The 12,981-nt window shown below is 36.9% G+C and overlaps 1 protein-coding gene and 1 long non-coding RNA gene across 2 annotated transcripts; both read left to right on the forward strand.

Moving 5' to 3' along the window:
• Nucleotides 1-2,057: 2,057 nt before the first annotated feature.
• On the forward strand, nucleotides 2,058-6,689 carry LOC149068495 (uncharacterized). Its single transcript, XR_016195243.1, has 2 exons — nucleotides 2,058-2,225; nucleotides 3,827-6,689. It is a non-coding gene; the product is annotated as an uncharacterized LOC149068495 (long non-coding RNA).
• Nucleotides 6,690-8,054: 1,365 nt separating this feature from the next.
• Nucleotides 8,055-9,633, forward strand: LOC149068496 (uncharacterized). Its single transcript, XM_089251877.1, has one exon. The coding sequence runs from the start codon at nucleotides 8,188-8,190 to the stop codon at nucleotides 9,496-9,498; it is 1,311 nt and encodes a 436-aa protein (XP_089108003.1). The 5' UTR covers nucleotides 8,055-8,187; the 3' UTR covers nucleotides 9,499-9,633.
• The last annotated feature ends 3,348 nt before the right edge of the window (nucleotides 9,634-12,981 follow it).

The raw sequence follows: 12,981 nt of genomic DNA on the forward strand, positions 1-12,981 counted from the left end.
ATCTGAATATCTTTACATAAATATGTCTTTCTCGTATTTTTTTGGTATCTTAAATATTTGTCTTTTTCATCTTTTAGTCACCTGCAATTTCTATATTATTCTTTTAAATTATTGGATGAGTAATGGTAAAATTCTGAAAATAGTTTGCTATACGTATCGGCATCTATCTATTATACACAATGAATTACTGTGTGGTGTCAGAAAAAATTACATTATGCACTTACACTAATAATGTTATAGAGCCTCAGTGTCTTTTATATTTTTAAGAAAAGTTTGTGTTTAATTTTTACTCGTCATTGCTTATTTGTTTACTTTTTAGATGAGGAGAGAAAGCTTGGTTCGGAGGATACTAGCTACAGACAAATATATTTATTAAAAGGAATCAATGTGTGTATTTTATTGGTGATTATCTATCCTAATGTGGTGATGTTTTTATACATTTATTAGGATTTTAAGATTAGCTTATTATTGGCCCATGGCTGCAACCGGGAGGGGGGGGCGGCGGCATGTGGGTCTGGTGCCCCAGGCGCTGGACCAGAAGGGGTGCAGAATTCACCCTTTAACTGTTTCTACATGCAAGGGGGTACCAAAATTCTGGCTTGCCCGGGGGACAAAGTATTTTGTTGCGCCCCTGTATTGACCTATTACTAGGGTCACAGATAACGAAATATGGGTATTTACCATGTACGCGTAGACTATTTTTTTGCCATAATTGTAATTTTCAATTTTCAGTAGAGTTTTTATCTTGGCTCTCTTAAAGTATTGCTTTTGAATATATATATTTTTTTTCCAGATTAATTGCTGTTGGGTCACGCAGTTTCAAGAAAAGAACTATATTTCTATTATTTAAGCATATTTTTTTTGTAATTCCCAAAGTTTACTGGTACTCTAAAGCAGCGTAATAATTGATTACATGGTGTAGAAAAATATGTGAAAAGTTATGTACATTATGTTTGAATATTTTTTTAATAAATAAATTTATTCACTCATTGAGCTCGTCAATTTACATTATTGAACCTGTGTGTCTATTCAGAATTTGTAATATACTGAAGAAAATTCTGATAAAACAAATGCTCCAAAAATATTTAAGAATTTTTTTACTAAATTTCCAATATCTAGAGGCAGTAGTTTATCAAATCCTTAACTTCACACAATCATTTAATATCCAGAAGAAATTTTCTTAATGTAATCTAAATTGACTATATATATTTTTTTGTATGCCACTTTTATCCTGAAAATAAGGATCGGGGTAAGGGATATATAGGAATATTTTATTTTCACTAAAAACCTGAAAAAAAGTGAAGAATTTTTTTTTTTTGCTATATACTTTTGTGTTTAAGATTAATTACTTGATCGTCATCACACGAACTGTTACGAATTCAACCTGTTGTTTACCAATAATTTCGTGAAACGTGGTTTATTTCCCATAGTAAATCGGTTCCTTGAAATTCCTCCCACAAATTGAATTTTCCATACGCATTTGCCAAGCATTTTTAGCGCGTGGGGAATTCTGTTAGGTTGCTATGCCAGATTTACCGACCGATTTCCCCCCCCCCCCCTGTTTGGCGGTCATTTCCGAAGCGACGATTTCGTGCAGCAACCCTTCGGCGAGGACCAGAATGCCTGATGGTTCCGCTCGTATATGAAGGCGTCTTAATGGAGGAACGATAGCACTACTCTTGCTGACGTCACAGCATTCCTGATCACGTGTGCAGAGACCGGTTATCTAGGTGGTCGTGCTCCTTGTCATATCATTTCAAAGCGGCTTAGCATCGTCCTTTAAGCCTGAAGACTTCTTCTCCATCTCATATAACATCTCCATCTGCGTTTGTTCGTCTGGTTTGTGGATTTTTTTTTCTCTCCATATCTTTCTGAAGAAGAGAGAAGAATGGAAAATGTTGGAATTCCTGTGTGTTCTGTGTTTATGGTAACTTTTTCGTTAGTATATATTTTTTTGACATGTTCTACGCTCTTGTGGAATATTTTTCTCTAACAGGGGATGGGGCCCAAAGGCATAATGCCCTGTATAATTGAAGAAGAAGAACACAGCTTTGGTTACAGTCGACTATGTTTACGAGACGGTATTGTAGTTGGGATCGTGCTCGCTCTGATTCTGGTTGTTGAAGGATCATCAAATGGTCATAATCGGTCATCAAGCGATATAATTAGGATCTCTTCTGAATTCCTTGGACAGATTCGTACTTAGTTGCCAAGTTCAATTACAGGTCAGTAGATGTATGTAGGGTCGCCTCAACGTATTCCTGATCCCAAGCATTCCTTTGTAGGGAAGAGACAGGTCCGGTCCTAGAAATTTTGCCGCCCTTAAGGGGCCATTCAAGTATTACGTAATCAGATTTTCAGCCATTTTTGATCCCCTTCCACTTCCCCTTGTCAGCAAAACACTGACACCCCCCCCCCCCCCCCCCCCGTCAGCAGCTCAGAATATTTCATATCTTCAAAACATCACGGCCGCCTGGCAGTCGAGTGGTTAGGGAACTAGCTTCTCACTGTGCAGGTCTGGGTTCGAATCCCGGTTCGGGCATGGATGTTTATTACCACTAACAAATTCCCTGGACGGATCATGCTGATCCCTTGGGAATACGTGAGGATCACATTATTATTATTAAAAAAAAAAAGGGGGGTGGTTGATGACGTAAGCAACCCTCAACACCCCTCCCCTCTCGATGCTGATGTAATACTTGAATGACCCCTAAGATACGATTATGTAAAAAGAGTTTGTATGTGTGAGTAGCAACCCCTTGGTCGGAATTTTCAATGCATCTGTCACTGATTTGATCCCTGGGTAAGCCCTATGTGATAGTGCGGGGAGCGGGGAACTGTTTTTAATAGCATTATTTTTTTATGTCCACAATATCAGGAATCCCAAAATAGAGGGCAGTCATTATTTCTACTCTCAAAACTGCTACAAGGTAATTTTTTAATTCTTGTTGAGCGTTTTATAAATCAGAATCATACTTCTACAACGAATGGTCGATGAGATAAAGGCCATGCTAGTACTTATGGACAACCCGTATACAGGTAATTAGATGCAGTAACAGTCTTTGAAAAATAGTTCTAGGTGTGATGAAATGAAACCTCACTTCTCCAAAGTTTAACATCCCCTTCGAGTTGAAATGCTTTTCTGTTCACTCGGAATACCAAGATTTCATTGTATATTTCTCAAAGAACTGGTAATTTGTAGTATCCCAAAAAATTACAAGACATTCTATATATCTTGGCAACTAACAAAAAAAAAAAGGCAAATGACTGCAAATGCTTTTTACATAATATATTGCTATGATTCACCCATGATTCTGTGTTTTTATGGTCCCTCTATATCCCATCTACATATCACTCTGGGATAAAACCACATAAATATGAGGTCTGCAAATGGTTATTTATACAAAAAAGGCCTTGTAAAACCACAGAAAAGCATTCACAATGTGCTGAAACCCTATGAATGTGTTGTTTACAAAAAGCTATTTTCACTCTAAGATAATCTAAAAACTTTTGAGAAAAATTAACTTGGGTGAAATCCCCCTGAATATGATTTTTGCAAACATTATCATCACTCAAAAAACCTAAAAAGTTCACACTAGAGTGAAACTCTATAAATGTATATAATGAAGCTAGAATCAATCAACAATCTGAAGCCAGAAATTTACTTTGATCACTGCAAATCCTTTTGATTTTAATTGGTTCAAGCAGGTATTTGCTAAAAAAACTTACAATTTCTGACTTCAGACAACTATCAAGAGCTGCAAATACTTCTCACTGAATACATTGCTCACATTCATGGATCATTGTTTTTATTTTCTCTCTACAGGTGTTCCAGACTCTTATTGATTTCCATACGGTAGCTGAAAGTGAAGCTTATTTCGAGATCTTTGCTTGCTGTGTATGAAGCTGCGGATTTGAATTCTCTATTGCTATTAATATTATAGTTCACCGAGTGAAGTGACTCCAACTCATTACAGAGAGGGCAACCCTATGAATGTGGTGTTTATGAACAGATGTCTTCACAACAGGATGAACTAAAAACGTATGAAAATATTCACTCTGGGGTGAAAACCTATGAATGTGGTATTTGCAAAAAAATATTTTTGCAAAAATGCAATCTAACGACTCATGAAAAAATTCACTCTGGAAACAAGCCTTATGAATGTAGTGTTTGCAAAAAATTATTTTCACTAAAAAGTTATCTGAAAAAACATGAAAAAAATCACTCTGAGGTAAAACCATATGAATGTGATGTTTGCAAAAAAACATTTTCACAAAAGAGTATCTTGAAAAAGCACGAAGAAATTCATTATGGGGTGAGACCCTATGAGTGTGATGTTTGCAAGCAGGTATTTTCACAACAGAATGAACTAAAAATGCATAAAAAGATTCACTCTGTGGTAAAATCCTATGAATGTGGAGTATGCAAGAAGATATTTTCAAAAAACAGTAATCTAAAAATGCATGAAAAAATTCACTCTGGTGTGAAACCTTATGAATGTGGTGTTTGCAAACAGACATTTTCACAAAAAAGTAATTTCAAAAAGCACGAAACAATTCACTCTGGGGTTAAACCTTATGAATGTAGTGTTTGCAAAAAGATATTTTCACGACAGGATAAATTAAAAATGCATGAAAAATTTCACTCTGGGCTGAAAACCTATGAATGTGGTGTTTGCAAGAAGATGTTTTCACTGAGATGCAATCTAAAATCCCATGAAAAAATCCACTCTGGGGTAAAACCCTATGAATGTGGTGTTTGCAAGCGGGTATTTTCCAGAATGGATAACCTAAAAGACCACGAAAGAGTTCATTCTGGGGTGAAACCCTATGAATGTGGTGTTTGCAAAAAATTCTTTTCGCGAATATCCAATCTACAAATTCACAAAATAATTCACACTAGGATAAAACCCCATAAATGCAGTGTTTGCAAACAGGTATTTTCAAGAATATCCCATCTACAAATTCACAAAAGAATTCACTCTGGGGCAAAAATTTGTGAATGTTGTGTTTGCAAAAAAGTATTTTCACGAATATTTCCATCTACAAATTCACAAAAGAATTCACTCTTGTGAAATCCCATAAATGTAGAATTTATAAACAAGCAATTTCATGGGATTTAATGAATAATTAAAAAATAGATAAAAAAGGAGTAAAATTCCATGAATATGGAATCTTTCAATTTCACAAAAATATCATCTATAAATGAAACAAGAAAACTCACTATTGTGTGAAACCCTCTGATTTGCAATAAGGCATTTTCCCAAATGTGATATTTGAAAGTCTATGAAAGATTTCACTCTGGGGTGGAACCTCATGAATGTGCTATTTTCAACTGAGTATATTCAAATAACTCATGATAGGATGGGTTATCACCATATGGTATTTTAAACCAAAAAATGGGTTCATGCTAGAGAAGCTTAACAAATTTGATATTTCATAGCAAAGCATATTCAAGTCTTGAAGTCTATTTAATCTAAGACATGAAAAGCTTCGAACCTCACATAGAGAGATACAAAGGTTGCCCCACCCATTCACTAAAAAAAGAGTATTAGCATAGGTGAGGGGGGGGGGGGGGTTGGACTATTTCCCTCTGCATTTCCACTATGCACAACCTAGCTGATTCCTCCCTTCTTTCAAAGAGTCTGTATCTGCTAATTATGCACCAGCACGTTTACTGGAGACTAGGGGAGAATATTACCCACCATTCCACAGTACATGTGTGTACAAAAGCGGAAAAACATCAGTTCTGTTGTGATGACATGAAAAAAATAAACAAAGTGCAAAATTTTTGCTCATAATATTAATAATCACTCGTTAACCAAGTTAAAATTTCTGCTTGTTAACCATTGCAGCTGTGGTGGTCAAGTGGTCATAGTAACGGACTCGCATCGCGAGGATCCGGGTTCGAACCCCACCTGCACCACAGTGGTGGTCGGCTGAAGTTGGTTTTCTGTGGTTCCCAACTTCAAGGCGCGAATGCGAGCTGATCTCCCCATTAAAAAGTCTCGCCACAGAGAGCAACAGGCCTACAATGTTATAAATATTCAATCATTACACTTCACTCACAATTTGAAGTATAGGTGGCAGCACTGAAATATCAAACACAACACTAGCTACACACTCAGACTGTTAGATGCACTCACTTTGTTCCAGACTCTGCCACGAAGCTGGGCTGGAAGAGATCTCGGCAATGGGATAAGTCCGGTGGCAGAGTCCCTGGTGTTCATGCTTGTTAACCGAAGTCCCACTGTATATTACGAACACTCCGATAGTTACATCACTAGGAGGTATATTGTGGGTCATCTCATATCTGTGAGATACACGATTGACTTTTCAGACTTTGCTGTAATTAACTTTGGTATAAAAAGGGTGTTTTTAATGGTATGGGTGTGGTAGGAAGTGAATATTTACCAAACTCTGACCTATATCCGGCCTGCCCTTCCACCACATTAGAAATAGCCCAGAGTCTACTGTACTGAATAAATATGTGTGAATTGAAAGAAAATGATAGTTTACACTGTAGCGAATGATTTTTGTCCAGAAATATGATAATGAAAATTGAGCATTTATTTATCGCTTTAACCGTTTAACCTAATTATTGCCAGCCTGATACAAATGCAGTGTGTTTTGCAAGTTTGTTTTTCTTTTGTATGTTGAGATTGAAGAAATATTTTGTTACCTTTGTATCACACTTTCATTCCTTGCAATGTGATTTTCCAACTTTTGCTCTTCAAATTTTAGCCACTTGATCAAATAATACAAAAATACTTCAGTTTATGTATTTATTGTATCTAATCTGCAAGAACGATTGATTAGTATCTGACATTTGCAATAAATCAAGATTTATGGTAGCTAAAGTAACGTTAAATTTGAGCTACTCCAAACCAGTGCCATCTTAACGCATAGGCCTACTCGGTAGAATTGGGCGATGCATCGATTTATAATAAAACTGATGTAAGTTCGCACATCGATATCTGATTTAACAATTTGATCACTGCAATATATAGTTAATTCCGATGTCTAACATTGTGATGCCGATTCAATTTACGCACTTGCACGATATTTCAGGGAAAACCAATATCCTTGCATCGAGTTGAAATCTGATTTAGTCTGGCCCCAGCATTGATGGATTAAAGGGGAGGGGAGGGCGACTGCCCTCCAGAGAAAAAAAATAGGCGGCCACACACACACGAAATTTGTAGTCTTCCAACTAACCCCACCCAAAAAATGGCATTAATCCGTCACTGGATTAGGAACCCTAGCCGGGCTCCCAAGCCAGATTTTATTCGGGCTCTTTTATAGTGAATTAATAGCATGGGAAAATAACATTATGGTAATTGCAGTGTTTGTCCATGGAACCCCTCATTTCAAAATTTTCCCCTGACCATGAGCGGGCGTATAGAGGGCAACTGCCCCCCATTAATTAAAAAGCCCTGCTCCCTAAAACCCTAAAAGAAGCCTTTTGTTTCAGCCCTACTGTTTCAAATTTTTTGAGTGGAAGCTCTTCATATCGATACATCATTATATCGTGATGAAAGAGGTTGACAAATTTTTAATATCTCCCAGTCCTACCACTTAAGCCTCAAAAAAAGAGGGGCCTCACAAAAATGAGATACAGTTGAAATTTTCAAGGAGTATGCATGTAAATTTGCTTGGTAGGGCCTCAGAGAAAAATAACTAGGCTCATGGTGCTCTTAAGACGACTCTGTTCCTAACTTAGTTTGTACAGTTTAAAATAGAGGTTCCTGAAATACAGAGAACAGAAGAGCTTCAAATCAGTCTATTCAACTGACTCTTAAAGTCCAGAAATTTAAGAAATTTTCTAGAACCAGTGACTCTCGAATTTCCCGGCATGTTAGTCTCCCTCGATGTTTCCCAGCATGCTGGTGATGTATATTCTCTAGCTCAGAACAGGGGAACTTCGAGGGCCACTCTCTGTCAGTATCATCATTAATTTGATAATTGTAATACGTCACATATTATAGATTGATTTTGCATTTATTTTCATACCTCTTTTTTCAAGGTAATTTAAGACCCCGGTGGAAGACAAATTTATCAATTCTATGAAGCGGACATGCAACGACAATTTTTTTAAACAATATTGTATCGGAAAAAGAATGTGGAAATTAGTTTCATCCTCCGCTTACAAAGATACATCCTTGATATATTCTTCTAACTTTTGAAATGGATGAATTATCTTGTAGGAGCTCACAAGATATCAATGAAAACAATTCAATCCCACCAATATCGAACGAAACACCATTTGAATCCATATCTCATGATCACCTCCCTATTAAAGTTGAACTTCTTACGTGTGAGCTCTGCAAAAAAATATTTACTAAAGCATCTGATTTCAATAAGCACAAGAAAAGGGTCCACGGCAGTGCGAGGCCATATGAATGTGTTTTATGTGGAAAAACGTTTTCTCATTTCGGGAATTTCAAGGCTCACAAGAAAATTCACACGGGAGAAAAACCATATCAGTGTAATTTTTGTGGTAAAAAATTTTCTGTGAGTAACAAGTTAAAGAATCACATAAGGGTTCATACTGGAGAGAAGCCATATGAGTGTGATGTTTGTGGCAAAAAATTTACTCAAATCAACACTTTAAATGTTCATAAAAGAGTTCACATTGGAGAAAAATCACATAAGTGTGATGCTTGTGGCAAAAAGTTTTCTCTAATGGGTGATTTAAATACTCACAAAAGAGTTCACACCGGAGAGAAGCCATATGAGTGCGATGTTTGTAATAAAAAATTTTCCCATCACGAAAGTTTAAAGTCTCACAAAAGAGTTCACACTGGAGAGAAGCCACATAAGTGTGATGCTTGTGGCAGAAAGTTTTCTCAAATGGGTGGTTTAAATATTCACAAGAGAGTTCACACCGGAGAAAAGCCGTATGAGTGCGATGTTTGTGGTAAAAAGTTCTCTCGAAGCACTGATGTGAATATTCACAAAAGACTTCACACTGGAGAGAAGCCACATGAATGTGATATTTGTAGTAAAACATTTACTCAAATCAGCACTTTAAATGTTCATAAAAGAGTTCACACTGGAGAAAAACCATATGAGTGTGATGCTTGTGGCAGAAAGTTTTCTCAAATGGGTGGTTTAAATATTCACAAGAGAGTTCACACCGGAGAGAAGCCGTATGAGTGCGATGTTTGTGGTAAAAAGTTCTTTCGTAGCACTGATGTGAATATGCACAAAAGACTTCACACTGGAGAGAAGCCACATGAGTGTGATATTTGTGGTAAAACATTTACTCAAATCAGCCAGTTAAATGTTCATAAAAGAGTTCACACTGGAGAAAAACCACACGAGTGCAATGTTTGTGGTAGAAAGTTTTCTCGAATCGCCGATTTAAATATTCACAAAAGAGTTCATACTGGAGAGAAACCACATGAATGTGATGTTTGTGGTAAGTTGTTTTCTCAATACGGCAATTTGAATGTTCACAAAAGAGCTCATGCTGGAGAAAAACCACATGAGTGAAATGTTTTATAAAATAGGGAGCTCAAACCGAGGCGGAATAAAACTAGCCAGAATAAATAGGTTTGTTTCAAGCTAAATGCGTAAGAAATGGAAGAAACTGATTAATAAAAATTACTTTGTTTTGTAGTCATGTAATCATAATTTTCTTCTGTTACTAGAGGAGTTCATTAATTTTAATGTTAATATATAGTATGTATTTTGAAAGGTTGTATTATCTGTACATTTAAATAACAACGCTTTTATCCATGTAGAAGCGTTCAATTAATTTTATCAACCGGAAACATAACAGCTCTAAAATTAATTTATTTTTCTCAGCTCAGTTCAATGCAACAAAGCAAAATTTTTTTTGTTGTGGCAGTCATTAGGTTGTTCCAAAGGTGAATGGCAAAATCCTAAAAAGAAGTAGTTCCTTTTAAAACTTGCAGGCATTCCACCACATGCACATCTGTTTGAGAATTTTAGATTTCTAACAAATTCTGTCCCACCATATCACTGGATTTAATGTACTTTCAGAGCCGCAACCGGGGGGGGCGCTGGTGCCCCGGGCGCTGTACCAGAAGGGGCGCTGAATTCACCCTTTAACCGCTTCTACATAGCAAGGGGGCACTAAAATGCCGGCTTGCCCCATGTGACAAAGTTAAGTAAATAAATGCTCTTTGCCGCCCCCCCCCCTAATTTATGTACTAAACGTTTTTACGAACTAATCTTCTGGTCCCAAATCATATAACATTCCTTTACACGTCCCATTTACGAACTCTTGATTTTACGAACTATTTTTCACGTCCGTACAAGTTCGTAAAAACGAACGTCGGTTGTATACAAGTTGATCATTTCACTCCAAAATGTCGAATTGAAACTGCCAATTGGAATTGTTTTGAAATTGCACCACTGAAATGTATTTTTCGAATGGACCTAAAGATGAAATAAATTTATATTGAAAAAACGTTTTTAAAAATTGCCCAAAAAAAAATTCAGATCGGAAAGCGTTGAACTGTGCATCACTGAAGTAAGTTTTTGGAAACGGAGCACGGGGGTGTAATGTGATAGGCCTCCTGGTGGTGTACCCTGGGTAACGCAAAATCTATCACACGTCATTGTTTCCACATATTAGTATTCACATCCTTCATTTACAATAGCTTAGAATATATGTTTACTTCCACACACCTATCAGTACTTGTCTTGCTTGGTCCTGTACATGTGCTTGTCTTTTGTGTACAAAACCTCATTGTGGGGCCTCGCTTGTTCACGCAGGCGGGGAGGGGTTCTCCCAGACGGGACATTGCTTCTAGCGTATGCCCTATCTGGGACGCTGTCTACCCGCGTGTTTGCCGTGCGGGGAGACCCGTATCACTGAAATACAGTGTTTCCCGGTTTTCAAAAACACATCATGAAGAAACGTTATAAGCTCATCTGTTATCACTTGCCATATTATATACACAGGATACAAAAAGAAAGAGAAATGAGAATCTTATTGTGAAATAATATATATCCATCGGAGCGAGTCATCTCGCTTAAGGGTACGTCCATAGTGCACCGCTTCCCGCTTCTCGATTTATTGCTTAAACCGCGGCAGTTGTAGAAGGCGAGATGATCCCGCGCGATTCTAGCCGGTGGTGGTTATAGTGTACCGCTCGCGGGAGCGTCTGCTTGCATGAGCAGTTGGCATCATGGAGCTATCACGTGGGGATATATTGTGTTTTTGTTGACAACAAAAAATATTTATCATAAAATTTAAATATGAAAGAATGACGAATGTACATGAAATGAATAGGACTCGCCTTGAAGCTGCAATGGGTTTAGTATAATCGCTAATTATAGTTAATTAATTAATTGATAATAAATCAGCGATTTCGCTTTTAGTGCCACTATAAATTTTCGATTAGAAAACCGAAAATTAATTGTTACAAAATTCCGTTTGATTTAGTTTATCGTTAATTAGTTAATTAACTAATTATCGATCATGATTATTATAATAGTTAATTAACTATTATCGCCAAAACTAAATCAAACGGAATTTTGTAACGATTAATTTGTTTTTCTAATCGAAAATTAGTTAATTAATTCGTTAATTAACGATAAAACGAAATCTAACGGTATTTTGATTAATTAACGATATCGTTTTTATTATGTCAACTATAAGTAATTAACGATTAGTATTAACAATAATTAGGCGTCATGAAAACTCCGTTGGATTTAGTATGATCATTAATGATCCTTAATTAATTAACGATTAATTAACTATTTTGCTTATTATTATGTCATAAATAATTAACGATTAGTATTAGCAACAATTATCCATCACAAAAACTCCGTTGGATTCAGTATAATCGTTAATTAACCTTAATTAATGATTAATCAACGATATCGCTTTTATTATGTTATATCAAGTTAACGATTAGTATTAATAATTATTCGTCATAAAAACTCCGTTGGATTCAGTATGACCATTAATGATCCTTAATTAATAACCGATTTCGCTTATATTATGCCATAACTAGTTAACGATTAGTATTAACAATAATTAATCGTCACAAAAACTCCAATTGGATTTAGTGTAATTTTAAATTTTCCTTAATTACTTAATGATTTCGTTTTTATTATGTCATAATTAATCAATAATTAGTAATAACGATAATTGTCGTTACAAAAACTCCGTCGATTTACTATTCCACTATAAAACGAACTACTCAAGTTTTAGAGGAAAGTATCCGTTTTAAACTGCAAGCGGTGAGCCGGTCAAGCGAGAAAAAGAAATAATAATTCATTCCGGTTAAAGCGGGTAAAAGCAGTTTGAGCCGGTAAAAGCAGGTAGGCGGGCGCACTATGGCCGCCCCAATGACTTTTCACGATCTTTTTTCAGCCGCGATGAAGCGAGTAGCGAGAAGCGGTTCACTATGGACGTACCCTAAGGCAGGAGATGAGGATCCTGATTAGCCTGATGCGCTGGCTTTGGCCTCGGATTCAGCTGAAACGGGAGGCCTGGATTAGCCCCGTCTGTCAATTGACTGGCGGCTGAAGGGGCCGGACTTCGTGAGGTTTCTTGGTGCTGCTTCACATCGCTCTTGGATCTTGAACGCGTCTGCTTTGGTGGTATGTAGATCTTACCTAACCTGGCGTTGCATACTTATGGTGGGACAGAATTTGTTAGAAATCTAATTTCTAACAAATTCTGTCCCACCATATCACTGGATTTAATGTACTTTCAGAGCCGCAACCCGGGGGGGGGGGGGGCTAGTGCCCCTGGCGCTGTACCAGAAGGGGCGCTGAATTCACCCTTTAACCGCTTCTACATAGCAAGGGGGCACTAAAATGCCGGTTTGCCCCATGTTACAAAGTTAAGTTAATAAATGCTCTTTGCCGCCCCCCCCCCTAATTTATGTACTAAACGTTTTTACGAACTAATCTTCTGGCCCCAAATCATATAACATTCCTTTACACGTCCCATTTACGAACTTTTGATTTTACGAACTATTTTTCACGTCC

This window comes from Pholcus phalangioides, unplaced genomic scaffold (genome assembly GCF_987345545.1).
Source record: "Pholcus phalangioides strain wild (caught in Gottingen) unplaced genomic scaffold, Ppha-v1.0 ptg000027l_1, whole genome shotgun sequence".
Classification (NCBI taxonomy): Eukaryota; Metazoa; Arthropoda; class Arachnida; order Araneae; family Pholcidae; genus Pholcus; species Pholcus phalangioides.